Source organism: Macrobrachium nipponense, chromosome 8 (genome assembly GCF_015104395.2).
Source record: "Macrobrachium nipponense isolate FS-2020 chromosome 8, ASM1510439v2, whole genome shotgun sequence".
NCBI classification, from domain to species: domain Eukaryota; kingdom Metazoa; phylum Arthropoda; class Malacostraca; order Decapoda; family Palaemonidae; genus Macrobrachium; species Macrobrachium nipponense.
The window spans coordinates 62,729,660-62,749,266 of record NC_087203.1 but is presented as its reverse complement, the minus strand read 5'-3'; the positions used below and the strand labels follow the sequence as shown (position 1 = coordinate 62,749,266).

Here is a 19,607-nt window from a genome sequence, read left to right as displayed (position 1 = left end):
TTCCCGACCACTGTATTCTACCCTTCTAGTACATAACCTTGATTGCCACCATCTTCTTTTATTTCGTTCATCTTCGTTAAATAATGTATATAAATATACGCGGCAGCTGCTACTTGCATGGTGGCCATCGTCGGTAAACAACCCGGACAGAGACAGACTGATGATCGCAGTGGATTGAAATGAAGTTACGTGCTTAACGTGGTTACGGTTCGTCCTCAACATTTTGACACCTTGTAACCGTATATGCGTAACTCAGTTACACATACAAGGTTCGGCTCTCACGTGTGTACCCTTTAACGTATTCGACAAAGGCTGTCCTGAGGTCCCGCTGCGCCATAACTAAGGGTCACTGATCCGTTCTTGTAAGACTGCAGCTGTTTAACTTTCTGTCTTCTACTTCTCATTCCTTTCCTGTCGGTCTCTTCCCACGAAGCTGTTCAACTTTTTTAACCTTTTCCTTTAATCTATTTTCTACCTTACGCTATAGAACAAATCCTTCGCTCAATCTCCCTGAGAGCACAGGTATGGGGTTCAGTGGCCTATTGAACAAATTTATGAACAACTACATCAAAAACTATAGCAACTATCTTCTGCTATCTCAAATGTTTTGCTAAAATATGTATTTTTTCCTTTCTGCAAACTTCATATGTTTGCTTTGAACACCGACCTCATCGATGGCACATTAGTTCACTCCCTGTCCTCAGTTATGTATACCATTGCATTACTTACAATTCGACAGCGGGTGTTGATGCTCGTAGACATCTTTTCATGGTAATTTCTTTATAACTGCTTTTAACAACTTTAAATTCTCTTTCAGTATGTATTTTGAAACTTACAACCTTTATCAGAACCGGTCTGAAAAGGCTAACAGGGCGCTGGTTCCATCGGCCGTCTGTTTAATGGATCTTTGAGTGCTTATTATTCGGTCATTTGTGCCCACACCATCACCACCACCTTCTCCTCCCATTCCACGAACCCCGCACCAGGCGAAGCTTCTCAGAGCTTACAGGAGACCATTAAGCTGCATGATTAAGTGTTGCTGTATTTTTTTCGAGACTCGGTTAACATTCCAAAAGACAGGGGTTTACATCTAGCAAAGGCAGCAAAATCAGTCTAGTTTCCTCAGACCGCAAAACGAGATAATGTTATCATCGACTCTAAAAACATAGATTGGGTTCGCCATGCAGATGTTATCATTCTGACATGTCAGCATCCTATAATCCTATTTGGGAGGATTATTTCAAGTGAAAGTGTAGCTTCGAAAATAATAATAATAATAATAATAATAATAATAATAATAATAATAATAATAATAATAATAATTTGCTTGTCCGTGGAGGGATCTGATGAGAGTGTATGATGCACTGTCGAAGAATAGTTTTTGAGAATGATACAAGTTTTTACTATAGAAGCAAAATGTGTTAAAATAAGTGGAAAGGAGAATACTGTTTTAGTATAAAAGAGGGCACCAAACAAGGGTGCCTCGTTTCCAAGGTGATTTAATAACTTTACGGATGGAATGATTTAGGAAGTCTGAGAAAGTTGAAAGTTGTGGGGGTACGAAAATGAGTCGAGCCTTCAATGTGAAATGGGTATTCCCTGCAGATGATACAGTACTGACTGAGGATAATGAATGGTTTGAGATAATAATAATAATAATAAAACCTACAGAAACTAGTGAGAAAGTTTGAAAGTCTTTGCAATGTGAATATGGTGAGAGACAGAGTAAATATAAGCTAGAATAAAGCTATGCGGGTACGTGGAATAATGAACGTAAACGAGCATGGTGGACGAATGGTTGATTGATATAAGAATTTCTGAGTTGTATCTTTAAGAGACGAAGGCAGAATGAGAGAAGAGAGGCACTCACAAAATAGGCGAAGGATGAGCAAGAGAGCATGAAAGTTTGTGGTGAATGGCTTAGTGAGTGTAGGGAGGTTGGACTAGCTTCTCATAAGCTTACGCTGTGGGATTTCTATTTTCTGCACAGTCCATTTCCGGTGTATAGTCTGAGCACAAACGTGGCAGTGACTGTTGTGCTGTTCTTTTCACCGATAAGATCATAAACCATGGGAAACGGGCGTGTGTGTGTGTGTGTGGTGTGTGTGTGTGTGAGGTTTTAGTCCATAGGGGAAAAGAAAAGCTGAAATTCCTTTAAGCTCACAGTTTCGGCCTCTACTGGCCCTTATCGAGAGCTGTTTATTCTCGATAAGGGCCAGTGGAGGCCGAAATTGTTGAGCTAAAAGGAACTACCGATTTTATTCCCCCTCCCCCCGCCCCCTTGTGGAGTATAACCTCATATATCTATTTTCGTGGAAAAGGAGGACTAAAAGCTCATATATGTAAATGTATATACCCGTTTTCCTATCATCTATTCAGTGTGTTGTATGTTTCCATCATCTCCCCCGTCCTTTCCATTACAGTCATCTACTCGGTGCATTCTATGTCTTTATCTTCTCCCTCCTTCCGAATTATACACTGTTCACCACAATATCATCCTGTTTCATTCCTTCCACGTGACCAACAAATGTCAGAACACCCCTAATCTATCCTTTCACTTATGCTAATCTTATTATCAGTTCTATGTATTTTCACTTTTCTCACCACTCGGTTCTTCTTCCATTTCTTTCACCTTACTTCAATTAAGCTAAACTTCCCTTTGTAACGTTTAGTTTAACAGTCCCTTCTAAGATTCCCATACACATCTCAATTCCCTTCCCGGTGTTTTGAACATACCCTGACATCCAAATATAATATAATATATCTATATATATATAATATATAATATATATTATATATATATATATTATATATATTATAATATATATTTATATATATATATATGTATATATATATATATATATATAATATATTATTTATGTATGTATATATATATATATATATAATATATATATATATATATATATATATATATACGTATATATCTATATGTGTGTATATATATATATATATATATATATATATATATATATATATATATATATATATCAAGGAGTTTAGAAATGGCTGAGAATCGACAAGATGGAATGGTGTCTTGAAACGAGCCAGACAAGCCACTGCTACATAGATCGTATTTCGCCGACACGCGTATAGGACTCCACTAGTCTACAAAAAATATGTCTATATATCACTTCCTCCTATGATATCCTGTTGGTTATCAAATACGACCAGAGAAACTTTATCTTTTTGCGGTGTTAGATAGTCTATGGAAATGGCCTCCTTGTGACAAGGATTCATTTGGGCATTCATTTAGATGGTTACAATGCAATAATTACAACTATTCAACTGATTCTATAATACGGTATCTCCTTTAGTTATTTCACAACTATTCTACATACTGTTACTTCTCTGGTAGGAGACTAAACCAGTGTCATATGTTTAGGCCTATCCTACAGAAGGCTTTATTAAAAACATAAGCCTACCAAGCAATCCTATTTTAAAACGATCAGGTGTCACTTTTAATAGTATTCGGCACACTACACCGTAGCATTTCGCTGGATAAAAGAAATGAAAAAAGGACCAGTTTTGGTACATCTCAACCCACCTCATTAAAATGAGGGGATTCAGATTTTTTCTGATACATGCGATTAAAAAAGTACCTGAACATTATCCGACATATTTCACACACTTCCCAAAAGAAAATTTTTCTTGTCTCTCCTCAACATTAAGGTCAAGAGTACACGAGGCACTCAGTGGCGCAAAAGTGGCGTCTGTGTGTGTCGGGGATGTGGCTCCCCAAAGGTTTCCATTGTTTATAAGCTGTGGCGGGGATCAGCAACAGCCCGCCACAGTCGCTGGCCGACGGTCAAAGTTTGGATCATTTCGCAACTATGGAATTCTCTCTTTGTTTCATGCCTCCTGAATCACTTAATCGTTTTATTTTACGGACAAACACCTGTCATGGTGCCATATATATATATATATATAATATATATATATATATATATATATATATATATATATATATATATATATATATATATATATATATATATATATATATATATATAATCTATAAGGATATAAGCCACGAAGGAAAAATAAACAACGGAGTTTCTGCAAGATCTTTCGACTCGACGTCCTTTATCTGCTGAGTAAAGGACGTCGAGAAACTCCGTTATTCATTTTTTCTTCGTGACTTATACCTTTATTTATGGATTTATCACGTTCCAAACTTTCGTGATTCACTTATACATACATACATACATACATACATCATACATACTACATACATACATACTCTCTCACATTAATATATATATATACATATATTATATCTATATATATATATATATATATATATATATATATCACCATATATATTATTAATATTATATTATATATACTTATTATATATATATATATAATATGATTATATACACAAGTAATATTTAGCGTTTACATATAATATTCTTAAGATGTATAAATGCCAGGTACCCTCTTTTTTATCGAAAGAAAAATAATCTACAACGCATAAATGTGGCACCGAGTTTTAATGGAAATATTTATTGTATGCCTGAGTGGCTACAATTATGAGTGCGGCCTACTAACGGTTCCGTGTACTGAGTCTCCTCTCAATATCTTTATTAGGTTGGTTGGTTTATGCGAGCACGGGCGTCATAACCCAAAGGGTGGAGAGGTATGAAAAGTATAGATAGCTATGAATTTAACACTGGCATTTAAAAACAAATCTGATGATAGACATTTTCACTAAAAATTTAATATTTTCATAAAAACAAAGAACTGTGGCATCATTTTTTACTTGCTCTGCCAAACCTCAGTTACTGTTGTGTGTAACGTGGTCGGCATCGAGTATTTAGGATAGCGGTTACTTTACTGTCTTCATCTTAAACTACTATGCATTCCAGAGGGTTTTTCGTAAACAGCTTTTAAACCGACTTACGGATTCCCATACCACAAAAGCACTGAGTGTTTCAAACTTCGTCCTTATTTTCGGAAGTACTGTGTATTACCATATGTGTCTCACGAACTATTTTTACTTAAGAAAATGAGGTTATAGCTGCGCTTAGCCACACAACCATCGGCAAAAGTGGGGACGTGTATGAGTGGCGTCGGTACAGCGTATCTTCCACAATACCTTTTCAAATGGTTGTTTGACTTAACGTCAAATGTCATTTTACTTATCCTAGGGCATACGAAATTTTTAAAAACAAATTTAAATATTGTATGATGGCATACCATTTATTTATTTTTTTCCTAAGGTAAGGGATGGCTCTGCGTCACAGATATGTCATAAAGCACCACACGTTCGAAACGGTCTGAGGAAAGGCAAGATGTTTTGGTCTGTTTTCTAAGAGTAAGTGGCTTAATTAAGCACATCTGTTAATTCAGTGTACTACCATAAATTAGGACAATATTGGAAACACTTAGCTGTTTTAGTAGCATGGAAATCCATACGTCGGTTTAAAAGTTGTTTACGAATAACACTATTTCATGGCCTCTGTAATGCATAAGTCTTAGTTTCACCAGACCACTGAGCTGATTAACAGCTCTCTTAGGGCTGGCTGGCCAGAAGTGTTAGTTTTTTTTTTCCTAACGTGGCTAGGAACCAATTGGTTTCCTAGCAACGGGACCTACAGCTTATTGTGGGATCTGAACCACATCATATCAAAAAATAAATTTCTATCACCAGAAATAAATTCCTCTGACTCCTCACTGGCGGCCGCGGGAAGCAAAGTCGGGCTATTAGACTGATAGACGAGTACGGAACCCAGTTGTACAGTGAGGAGCTTTTGCGATGCATAGTAACCATCTACATGAAGAACTATCGCACTCAAACTACCACTGACGGGAGATTATAGAAAGCCAAAGCGGAAGCTGGAGTGCTTGACTAACTCAAGGGCAACAGAATTTGAACTCACGGGACCCAGCGCTGGAACCTGTCTTGAATATTCATCGTCTTTTACTCAATTTATCTTAAAGCATTAAGACGTTTTAAGGCTTTTCGTTATCACAGTATAAATGCAATAAATAAATATACGAATAAATACATATAGCTTTAGTCAGATATACTGGCAACATGAGGTTATCTTCATCTATATTGTCAATTAAAATGTCGGAAATATGCTTAAAATGAAAATGGTATTTCATCCTTAAATAGTCATAGCTGGAACAGTGTATCAGAATGTGCTTCAATGGGCACACTCTGGGACACTGGCCCTTATAAAAATATCGTTTTGGGCTCAGCTACTATGCTCACTTCCAAGGCTGGTCATACCGATTTCTAACCTTCCGTCCGGTTTTAGCCAGATCCCCATAGGCCTATTTCTCCTGATATTTTGTTTTGTTTTTTCGCAGTGGTGATGACTACCGCTGCTACCGTATATTAAGAATGTAGTTTAATTGCCATTCTCTGATCACAGTATAGTACCTTTAGCCTTCCTGTCAGTTACTTCAAGTCCTTGTATTCCTGCAAGGACCAAACAAAACTGATTCGATTTTTATCTGATGGAGAGATGAAAGGGCTGAGGCTTCCGAATCGAGAGGGTGAAAAGGGTTTAACTTCTTCAGTGCTTCCAAGGACGTGGTGAGTCACTAAAAAAACAGCAGATTTACATTTTTGTGTGCACAAATTTTAAAGCATTGGCTATGGCTATATATTCAGCAATACAAACAGAAGGAATATAGGAGGAATCTGGTAGTTTGGAGAAATATGACGCCCTATCATATACACCTCCACATCCTACTCCATCCTGTGGTGCTGATCCTTCAGAGTAAATTATCTTTTGTGCTTATATGTTCGTTATCATGTTCTGGCTGACATTCTTCTCTACATGTGCCTACACGTGGAATAAACAGTGACGGTTGATTGGAAAATCTCCTTCAAGAATGATCTTACACTAAATCTTGAATTGCATTCAGTCAAGAACTTAAAGGTTAATTTTATTTAGCTTCTCAGTCGCATGCCTTCTTAAACTTAATAGTTAAAAAATTTAGTATATCTTAGTTTAACCAGACCACCGAGCTTATTAACAGCTCTCCTAGGGCTGGCCTGAAGGATCTGATATTTTTACGTGGCTAGGAACCAGTTGGTAACTTAGCAACGGGACGTACAGCTTATTGTGGATCCGAAACACATCGAGAAATGAATTTCCATTGCCAGAAATAAATTCCTCTGATTCCTCGTTGGCAGAGCGGGGAATCGAACCCGGACACTGAGATCGGTAGTCGAGCACGTTTCCGACTCGTCCAACGAGGAGCTAAAAACCTCGTAGAAGTCTATTTGAATCCACAAAAAAGCTCTAAAGAGTTGGAGTTATGAAAGCCTCTGCGCAGATTCTAGACCATAATATATTAATTGCACTTAGTTCCTTTTGTTTTGATTTTGGCAACCACAGTCAAATATGGATAAAAATACTGCACTGTAGTCTTGAGAGATATTTGGTCCAGCCCCCTGATGAAAACTGATTTGGTGATTTTATGACCTTCGGTTTCGGTTTTGTGACTTGATCTTTTGCAAGTAGGAAGGTATTTCCATGTAAGAGTGGGAACTTGGATTAATTCGTTGGTTCTGCGACTAAAAATTCGAATGGCTACCGTTTTCGATGTAGAGAACGTAACCCGGAAAAATGAAGCAAGTGAGCGAAAAATTAAGATTATTTTATGAACATCACTAAAGGACGTGCAAACGAGAAAGTGATTTACATATTAAGCATTCTCTTTCTCTCTCTCTAGATAGGAAAAGAATCAACTACAATCAACTAACTTAAATCCTAATCGGAGACTGAGGGTCTCAGTAAAGACTAAAGAGAATAAATTAGACTTTTGTTTACTCCAAGTCGCTCGAGAAGTGTTGCCAACTTTCAGGGGCATCGAAAATAACCCGCCAGAATTGCTGCCAAATGTTCAACGTACATAAAAGCATGAAACACGCAAACATACTATATATACACACAAAACACACACACACACACACACACACACACACACACCACACACATATATATATATATATATATATATATATATATATATATATAACTATTTATTTAATATGTTCACATGTAAATATTTGCATTCGTCCTAGCCACACATATTATACATACTTCACACGTACATGCATATATATATATATATATATATATATATATATATATATATATATATATATATATATGTGTGTGTGTGTGTGTGTGTGTGTGTGTGTGTGTGTGTGTGCGCGCGCGTGCGTGTATACGCTACCTAAAGTTTACCACTGCAATTTGTATCCGGATTTCTTACTATGTAGACAAGTATCCTTAACAATAAAAAAAAATAATCCAATGTGACCTTTTTCTATTTAAAAATCGGGCAATATCTACGCAGAATACGAAAACAAAATATTAACCGTTTTACTCTACGACCTGAGAAGCGACACAAGATAGCTGTCACAACTCTGATAAAAATTCATCGTCACACGGCCTAGGTACTTCTAGATAAGACGTCGGGTAAAACGTTGTCTCGCCCGAATGTCTAACTACATTTGTGAAGCACACAATTTACTTCGCATATATATATATATATATATATATATATATATATATATATATATATATGTATATATATATATATATATATATATATATATATATATAGTATATATATATATATATATATATATATATATATATATATATATATATATATATATATATATATATATAAAGGAACGATGACAGAAATAAAGAATAAAAAACATAATCAAGAGCAAAAGAAAAGGAAAGCTTCGCTGCTTAGAAATTGCTCTCGCATTCTGAGCAGCCTGAGAACCCATCGACCACACTCATGAACCACGAGACAAGAAGAACGACTCACCTGTAATGTATATCCCGGTACATTCGGCTGGGGAACCGGAGACAACGGGTACTCTTCCTCGCTGCTATTGCTCAGTGCAAACGATCTTCCAACGTCTGAGAGGTTCAGTGTCACTAGACAGGGCGCAGGGCTCGTCCGATTTTCTACTAACTCCATTTCTCTCGCTATCTTTTCTTCTGTTCTCGTTTTTAGCTACTTCCCCTTCTTCTTTTAGTATGCTCAGATTTCAGTGATTGACTTGACCTAAAAGAATGCAAGAGCACTTTATATGAAGTTGGCCCTTTACAGAGACACCTACGGATGTATTAGATTCGATGTTTACTTCTATTGGTTGATTTTGGCGCTTCTCGCCTGAACTTCAAGACGATGTCTAATTATCGTGAGTACAACGGTGCAACGCTAATCTTCGTGTTTTTATTTCCTCATTCAAGCTGATATTCTTCTTCTTTAGTCTTCTGCTGCTTTTTAATATTGCCAAGTTGATCCAAACTGGATTTCCGGCTGGCAATTACGATCGTAACGCGACAAAGGACGAGGTTAAAAAGAAAAATGGTTGTTTAGATCAGTAACTTGTGATTTCTTTAACAAAAGGTACATCAGTTTCCATACTTCCGGTCAACAACAAACGCAGTTCATTGCTTTCTTAATCTCTCAAGATGACTATTCAAAGTCAGGTTACAGGTAGGAAGACGTAAGTCTGTCCCTCAACAGCTGACTTCCTACAACTGCAAGGATGCGCGTATAAGAATTTCCGGTAACTTCAAGAGCGGAAGAAAAGGACCGCGATCTGACGGCAGTGTCCCTCGGTAGGTGCCAAAAAAAGGGAGTAGTGGCTTTGACCATCACCATGCACTAAGGCGCCAACAGACGACCGTTGTTGCTCCGTCTTTCCTCCTCGGTGCCAGAGGAAGAAGTGAAGTCACTAGTTACCTGCTGCTCCCGACTCGCCTCTGCAAGTTTAACTTCAGCTCGTCCACCGTTTACAAACAAATGAACACACGTGGTTTCAACCCGACTACCACTCGGCAAAACACGCACACACTCATGTACGCCCTCGCGCGCATGATTCTGGTCATGAACGTAGTGGAAAAATGATTTTGTTGGCTCTCATGAGAAGTAATCATGTCGACTCTCTCTCTCTCTCTCTCTCTCTCTCTCTCTCAACCCAGTTGTGAAAGGTTACTACCGGGAATCGAGAAAAGGGCATGGCAGCAACAGCATATCTAATGACGTGTGGTGATACACGTACATGTATGTATACATACATATATGTATGTAGTATATACATATATATATATACATATATATATATATATATATATATATATATATATATATAGTATATATATATATGTATGTATACTAAGTCCAGATCCTCATATATTTTAGATATTTCTGTTAAATTACACTTGGTTTATGTTAACTTCTGGTTTTTATGTTGTTACGTTTTAATAATTACTGAGCCTTATGTTGCTCTCTTCTTCTCCTGATTGATATTATTATTATTGTTACTATCCGTCGCTCCTTTATAATTTTGTTTTATAATTGCTCTAGCCTTCTTTTCTGTATCTCACATTATTTGTTCTATATTCTTCGCATTTGTATGTACATATATATATATATATATATATATATATATATATATATATATATATATATATATACTATACATATATATATATATATATATATATATATATATATATATATATAAATGCGAAAAATATAGAATATATATATATATATCTATATATAATATATAATATATATATACTATATATACAAATGCGAAAAAATATAGAATATATATATATATATATATATAATATATATATATATATATATATATATAAAGTATGAGAGTCTGGACTTAGGACTAGGTAGTGGCGTAAGACCTTCACTGAGGTCACCTTCACCACTATATAATCAAAGCACAGGTGTCACCCTCTACATAAATAGGTGCTGAAAATAAAAGGATGCATAAAAGCAGGGGTAACAATGGGTGTGGTATGGGCAAAAGGATGCATACAATTGCCCCTCCAACACTGTGACCTATAGCCCAAAGGCCCAGATATATACGTTGGTGATATACAGGAATATCAGTTGTTAAGGCGAAAACTGTCATACCAAAACAAAATTACATTCATTCCCTAACCTAATGTTAGATAAAACCAAAATATACGAAAAATGTAATTATCCCATTGGAAGAAAAGCTATGCACACCATTGTTAGGTATTTCACTAAGCCACAACTTCAAGCCATAGATTCTTTATATAAACGTGCTTAAGTACCTAAAAGTAAAGGTTACAGCCCTTAATAAATTAAATTATATATATATATATATATATATATATATATATATATATATATATATATATATATATATAATCATCACATCACCGTGATTCATATAAATTATTCGAACTACAAATGTCTTTTAATATCTAACTCGCTCTATCTCGGAATTGATATATTTTCAAATATGTAAACCGAAGGGGAACTTTTTAGTTTTTGATAATTTCGTCCCCTCATGGGATCGAACCACCGTCTAGCAGACAGGGACGAAATCAAGCCGAATCGTTAACGTCACTGTCGTCTTGATTTCGTCCCTGTCTGCTGGACGGTGGTTCGATCCCATGTAGGGACGAAATTATTATCAATTAAAAAATTCCCCCTCGGTTTATATATATGAAAATATATCAATTCCGAGGTAGAGCGAAACACGACACACACACACACACACACATATATATATATATATATATATATATATTTATATATATACGTATATATGTATATATAGTATATATATATACAATATATTATATATATATATATATATATATATATATATATATATATATATATATATATATATATATATATATATATATATATTATATATATAAGTAGCCACTTTGGATCCTCTTTTGTTTTTTATTCCTCAGCCAAACGTAAAGTTTTGAGGGAACAATTTTGAACTAATAACGTAAAATTCAAATTGTGAAGAGGAACAGCGAGAAGTAGTGATTAGCTTTTAAGTCAGGACCCAGTCAAGAATTTCCCTTCTGCTTTGCAAACGGATTAAGGGCTCCTTGAGAGTATTTTGACTTAGCAGATTTTTTTCCTTTTGTATTCCTACACCAAACGAAGATAGAAAACACCCTAATAGCCTTCTCCCCTTGATATTTGTACAATGATTTATGAGGTGCCATCTCCCCATCATGGTTAGCTACTGACTAATGTCTAATCCTGAGACAGGTCACACACACTTCAGGGACTTGTGCCCCTTTTTCCATTGTGGTATGGTCCTTAACGTAATTTATCAAAAGCCATTAAACTGAGAACTTCCTGCGAACTTCCTGCCAGGTTGTGAAAATTCACACATCTCATGGGAGGTCTCCCTAGCTTAACTCCAACTGTCTACTTGACCTTGGCCCCTTTTTACCTGACCTTGTCCTGCTCCATTGTCATTGGACCCTCGTGTCCCAAATCCGCCTCCTCACACCTGCATGGCCCTTGCCTCTCTTGACCCACGTGATTTTCTATTGTTCTCCTCATGTTCACACCTTCTATGCCAGCGCTCAAATGTTTTTTCATGTTCCAATGGAAGATTAGCATCGGACCTGGAATACTTACCAAGACGAATTGCCTCCTCAAGGAATTCGACCATGTTTTGAGAACAACAAAAACCAGTTTGGACAGGATGGTTCTAGTTACCAAACTCGGGCATATATATGGCCTGTCCAAGCATATCAAGTCACACTTGTCCTCGCATTTTGCTGCAGCCTGTAGTACGCAGCACATTGACCATGCCAGTAATGGAAGGCCTATCTCTTTGCAGCAGTATGCCTTCCAGTAAGTGGTCCTGTACCTGATCACTCAGTCCGCCACTCTCCTCAACCACCATCTTGAAGCTGACAACGCTAACACTTTCAAGTAACCACAACTGTGCATCGAGGCCCTGCCTGCGGGTCCTCCTGACAGTTGCCTACCTGCTTGGTTCTTGATTTCCTTTGGTGAAGCCCTGCAAGTGACCCCCGTCCTTCAGCTGACGGCCTGGTACAACTCCATGCCTGTCATGGCATGGATTTCAGGTAACTGAAAGCAAACACTTGTTCTATTAGCCCTTCATCCCTGTTCCTAGCACTCATTCCTATTTTAAGCTGTGTTTTCTACTGCGATTCCAATTCCTAGAATTCCCATCTCCCTATGAGACCCAGTGAGTGTTTTAAGTGTGAATAGCGATATCATTGATCATACTTTGCTATTTTTAAATTGAGTTATGCTCAACATATTTTAACGTAGTATCAAAGTTTTGATATACAATGAAATCTTACAAATTGCTGTGTAATTTTGTTTGTACAAATATCAGTGTTTTCATTGTTGAATACTTTGCAGATTTGTGTTGACTGCCCCGTTGTGTGCCTGCCCATGTAGATAAAGAGTACCACTCACCTCATTCTGCTAGTGCCAATATCGAGGTGCTATAACCTGGATTGCGTCTTTAATCTTAAGTTCTCGATCCATATTCTCATGTACCTATGTGATCTTGTAGGTTAGTGTATATGCTTGCAACTTAGTGGCACCTTTTTCCTTGCTATTCCAAATAGTTGAATTAACGTTATGAGTGCCATGGAGCCTGACAGAGCTTCTATAAGTTGTAATTCTTCTGATTGCGCTTATAGGAATAATATTAATTTATAAACAGAATACGTGTTACATTCATTTCTTATCTTGGAGAGTAATTCTGGGTATTCTATAAGGGTTCCATTCTCATCTTTCCGTTCATAGTCTGCATGCCATTAGTCAGGAAAGTGTAGATTGCGCACAAGGAATAACTTTGGAAACTCAAAATTTTGAATTCAGTACTTCTGCAATAACCCCGCCACTGCTACTATGACAGTGGCGACCTTGATCTAAGATCTTAGAATTTGAAGCAAGCATAAATAAATTGCATAGCAATTGCTAGAGCAACACTTAATTATTCAGTTAATTAGCAGGTCAGTTCCGACTGGCTAAAACTAAAAATACAGTGTATTTTATAGCATTACATTGTGGTATTTGTTGACTAAAAACACACAAAGGTCACTAAGATTTAAATTTTGTGTGCATTTTTATTTAGTGTCATTTCAGAGTATCAAGTAAAGCACAACAGAGCACCTACCGTGCCCTTGAAACCGAGTTGCCACATGTCACTAAAAAGTTTAACTGTGTTATGCCTTAATATCATATTCTATACGGTCGTTAATATCATATTCTATACAAGACCGTACTTCTCACGTGTTAATGAGTGCTAGATAAATCATTCATGATAGGGAGAATATCTATTCGATGGGAAGGTGTGTACTCCCCTGTTAGAACGCGGTAATCACTTCGTAGAGTTCCAGTGAAAGTAGCCAACTCAATCATTTTGAAATCTTTATTTGCTATCTGACATGTTGCATTATAACAATTGATGAATTACACTACATCTAATTTACAAAGTCACATTTTACGATTTTAGAATTAATGTATGTTATGCTATTAGAATTAATGTACATAATTCTTGTTTGACGTAAATTCTCCTGAATTTATAACAGCATGAAGTAAATCTTGCCGTGTTTGAGACCTTGAGCTCAGCTGTTTCATTGGCCAGACAACACTGTCTAAACTCTAGAGACTCATTCATTGACGGTTTGCTTACCTTGTCCTGCGTTGTGACAGATTTGTAATTTTTGATTGCTCATGATTCAAAAGATCCAGTGTTAGGTTACCTGCTCTCCCTTTAATGTAGCCCGCACCCTGGCATTTAGCAAAGACGCTTTTATTTGTTCTTTTTAATGTTCAGTATACTCATTTCTGAATTAGTGAAGCTACTGCCTTACATTCTTTGAGAAACCCAGCCATGTGTTTATATAGTCTGTGCTTACATTTACTGTGTGTAGATACAAACTCCTGTTTTATCATTATCCCGGTACAAACTCATTTCAAGATCAGCCAAGATATTTGATTCCTGTTTGGAATCTGGACACGTTGTGTCACTAATTTTAGCAACAATCCTTCAGTAGTGAGAGACCTGCGTGTCTACCCTTTAAGTGTTGATAACACTTTGTTCCCATGGTGGAACTCACTCATATACACACCTACTTGTCGTGCATCCCCCCATCCATTGTTGCTACATACTTTTACAGTGCCCACCTATGCACTTTCACAGTGTCCACATACAAGTATCACTGCTGCCTGACCACTGATGCACTTTTATAGCACTTCTACATAGGTAGCATCTTCTTGTTCCTTGCATGTGAGTGTCACTGTCGCCGACACAGACGTACTTACAGTGCCTTTAGGAAGCCGCCATGCTGGTTGACTGGTGAGAATGCCAGTACCTCAGGAAGTATCATCTTTGCTCCCTGCATGAGAGTGTCACTGCTGCTGGCACAACCTACACACTTTCAAGAGCCACCTCAAGCATTGCCACTTATCAGCTGGTGAGAGTGCAAGTTTTTACCATGAGTGCCACCACTGATGGTGCTCCTCCCTGGAGTAGGCTGTGTATGCCTGACTTTTATCTTACCAATGATTACCAATGAGTGCCTCACAAGGAGATTCTTACTCCAAGAGCAACGCACTACTCTGTGCCACCCGCTTGTAGATTTGACGGACCAGTTATGTGAACTTCAGCCTAGGAGTGCCACCATCGCTGACATTCTCCTGACCGACGTATCGAGTGCCTAGTAATGCCAGCCACCATGGAATACCATGTCCAGGACTTACAACACTTCCAGGCATTGGGGATAGAAAGAGGTCTCTGAAGAGACGACCTCACCACCTGGGTAGATGCTCAAATAGAGAGGGTTCAAGCTGTTAGGCTGTAGGCTGAGGAATGAGAATGTCTGGAAAGTGGAGGTACATTACTCCACGAGCTAGAGTTGGACGAATACATGTCAGCATGTACAGGCCACCTGGCACCCTCTCCACGATTCAGGAAATAAACAGCCTCTTGTGACCCTGGTTCGATGACAATCCTGAAAGATACCTTGATAACATCACCCAAGTGTTCCAGAACTTCACGCCTCCTGCTGCAGAATATGCAGCAATATACTGAACAAAGATATCCAGGAAAAGGGTTATATCACCCTCTTGTTCCCTCCTTACTGAGGATCAAGGGAATCTGGACCTTGTGTGGAGTGCCATCATCCCAGCCTAAGAGATTACCCATGAGAGATGGCTACAGAATTGGCACCATCTACCCAAAGATGTCAGGTAGACCTTGACTGATTGGCTTTAGTACAATGATAAGAACTTCAGTCGCTGCATGTAGTCCCTTACCACAAGGGATGTCGAGACAGTCATGACAAGATTCAAAATAGAAATTTTCTTCTATTATGTGCCCAGCACCCTAAGAACCCACCTCCACAAGCAAAATCCTACTACCATAGTAGAATGCTGCCGACAGGCTGACTAGTGGCTTCATCACACCCACCTGAGCTCCCTTAATAAATCGATCACATCCCCAGGATTCAAGGCTGTGACAGCTCAGGCCAAGAATGGGGCCATTCCTGAACAATTCCTGTGTCGCCTGTGTAGGGAGCCAGGAAACAGAGCAGATACTCACCCAATAAAGGCAAGACTAAAAGGAAGCAGAGGCCACCTGGTCCTCTACCACTGGCCTACTCTGAATGGGGCTAAAAGGGATTTTTGCAGTATGCTGCCCCTAAGACCATCCAGGCTATCGTTTGACCTTCAGGGTCTACCAAATGGATAGAGCTCCCACAAGTCACTGGCCCTGCCTGACAGCTCTGGAGCAACTCGAGTGCTCTTCAATATTGTTGACACTGAGTCGCATGTCAGAAGTGCCTCCCGAAGCCTTGCCATCACTCAAGCTGACTCTCAGGGCTCCCAAACTCACCGAGTCCCCCTGAACTCAGTTTTGGCCTAACAAATAAACTCAATACGGGAATGTCATGCTCCTTGAGCTGGACTTCTTGCAGGTGTGAGAGTCCTGAGAGCCACTCCAATACATTACAGCACTGTGTCCCCCCTCAGAAGAACCTGCTACCACACCAACCGATCCTCTCCCAGAGCTCGGTCTCAGGGAGATCCTGTGGCTAAGAGACCCTGACGACTCTACACACATGGCTCAAATCACCTGTATGATTACTGGAGCTGATGCTTCTGACCCCAGCATAAGTCGTGACCAATTGATTACTGCTCAGTCAGGAGACTTGAGCCTGCAAGATATCATTTTGGAAGCCCCAACTGAATTAGACCTCTGGAGATCGTTTCAGAACACACTACCTCCTAGAGCGTGAAGTGCTCTTCTGGATTTCCCAGGGGAGGACCAATCCTGTAAGTGCCCTCCAGATGTGCCTGGTGGTCCCTAAGATGCTGCAAACAAAAGTCATCTGACTAGTGCATGATGGCCTCAGCGGACATTTCGGTGTCAGCTGTACCACCAAGTCACTTGCCAAAAACTTCTATTGGATGGGACTCAGAAAGGATGTCACGTTGTATATCGCAATATGCCCAATTTGCCAGCCAAGCTAAAGAATATTCCCTCTGCAGGCGTCCCCTTTTGGGACATGGTCATTGATTACTAAATGCTGCAGGGATGCACCTCCTGTAAGGTTGGGAACTCTTGCTGCTTAACCATCACAGGCCGTTCCACTTAATACACAGAGGCTATCTCCATTAGCAGTGAGACATCTAAAAATTTTATCAAAGCACTGTTTAACCTTCTTGCGCACAGGCGGAAAATATAAGGGTATAAGGTACATGACTTTTCCCCTGGGCTGAAAAGAACATGGGCATGGAAAAGTTTTTTGGTAAAATTCAGTACGTCTGAACTATAACTGATATACATTTCTGGTTAGTGTTATTATGTCTGCAAATGATTAAATTACTTCCTAAAGCAATTAAAACCTCTTTAATAAAAACGATGTGATGAACGTGAAATTTTAAAGAAAAATCGTTGAAATATTTTGGAAATAATAATGAAAAATATAATAATTAGGTTTGGGGAGCTTGTTTTACCTAAATTGTGTAGAAATGTTTGATCTTTAACGTGAAAGCAATAATTTTGCTATAAATGTGTTTGCTAATGAGCTGTAATTGCTTTAAAAATGCAAATTTTTACAGAGTGCAATTTTCTGATTTTCCAACCTACTTATGTTGACATTTTGTATCATAGCTAAGTAAGCTAGTGGCGTTGGGTTTGTGTTTTCTTCGAGATTCATCATCTGTCGACCCAATGCCATCATCTATGTTTTTTATGACTGATGCGTTTTTTCTATGATTGACCTACATATCTGTGCACTTACAGAAAAAATTTATTGATGCGCTACGTGTCATCAGATCTCGAGAGGGTTAAGTTCTTCTGCAAGTTCGGTTTCCCTGTTACGATCCAAAGTGGCCGAGGTCGACACTTCATGTTAAATGAATTCCATAACTATATGCTGGCCCACGGGATCCAGCATGTGCATCCAACCCCATACTGGCCTGAACGCCAAGGCACAGTAGAACGTTTTCATCAGTCCTTATCCAGCATGAAAATGGAGGAGACTGGGAGGAGAACCTCCTGTATGTGGCTAATGCTCAAGTGATTCAAAATGAATGGGAATTTGGAGACTATATTAGTGTTTACATATGGACATAATTTTCCCATGAATTTCCAGATCATTTCCAATTCTGGGTCTGGGTGACTAGCATTACCAGCTAGGGAAAACTTGCCTGGGATGCAAACAGCCTCACCAAATACCATTTTAACAAGGAAAGCATATTGTTGTTTAGGGGCTGTGCGCATGGTAGTTGCGCCTTCCAACTGGGGCCATTTCATCTAGTGATACATGCTATCTTTGCTGGATTGGTGGGTTCTTTTGACCATGGAATTGGGGATTGCAGTGTGTGTTTGATCCCAGCAAGCTGGCTAAGGAATTTCATATTTCTCAGTCGGAGGTGATGTCATGAGGTATGCCAACACAGCTGACCCATTTCTTAGGCAGTATTTTTGCACCATATCTTATGCTTTCCCTATAGTAATAAAGACTAAGCAAAATTATTGAAGTGAACGAAATAATGATCTTCCTTGTATAGTATCATTACTTCGATTTTAGGCTCAGATCAAATATACCAATAAGGAATTTTGGTCCCTGGCTACGCAATACAACAGTTATATATTGAACCATTGAGGTCAACCCAAGAAGTGAAAAGCATGAGGTTTAATCTGTACTATAGTGAATGTACAGATAATCTACATCAATTTACTGCCACTATGACATCTAATACATAGCCATGAACATCTATACATGTTCCCTGATGGCTGCTCTGATATCATGAGAAATAGACAAGTTAATCACTCCCAGTATGAGTGTTGTTTGCGAGCGAACGTGACAAAGAGGACAGTCAGAGATGCAGGAGATTGAGAGCTGTGACTCAAGTACTCTTAACTGATACCTGTGCTATGACGAAGTATGAAGATAAGCCAGGGGTCTTGGCATCTTAAGTTGTAGCTCAAAAAGTTTAAACGAGGAAAGCTTTATGAAAAATTAATTGAGACTATATTTCCAGGGAGCCTACATGAGCAAATGTTTTCGTTCGTAACGACTGTCTGGATCTTTTGATTCCTCTCTCTACCAATAGCAACAGTGTGCAGATGTGTGAGAGTAGTTTCTCAACCACAGCAACATCGTCTTGCACTACGGTTGCAAAAAGAACAAGGCGTCATTGCCTCTCAGAAACGGTGTCTGAACACAGAAGAATCTGTGGTGAACACAAATTATGTGTACACAACA

At 38.4% G+C, this 19,607-nt stretch overlaps 1 protein-coding gene across 2 annotated transcripts in view; it reads right to left on the bottom strand.

Annotated features, from left to right (window-relative positions):
- LOC135222804 (alkylglycerol monooxygenase-like) overlaps positions 1-9,806 on the bottom strand; it is a 79,833-nt gene extending 70,027 nt beyond the window's left edge. For both annotated transcript variants that reach the window (XM_064261096.1, XM_064261094.1), the window contains exon 1: positions 8,836-9,806. In XM_064261096.1, coding sequence (XP_064117166.1) covers positions 8,836-8,858 — 23 coding nt within the window. In that variant the 5' untranslated portion in view covers positions 8,859-9,806. The remainder of the gene's footprint in view (positions 1-8,835) is intronic.
- Positions 9,807-19,607: the final 9,801 nt, after the last annotated feature.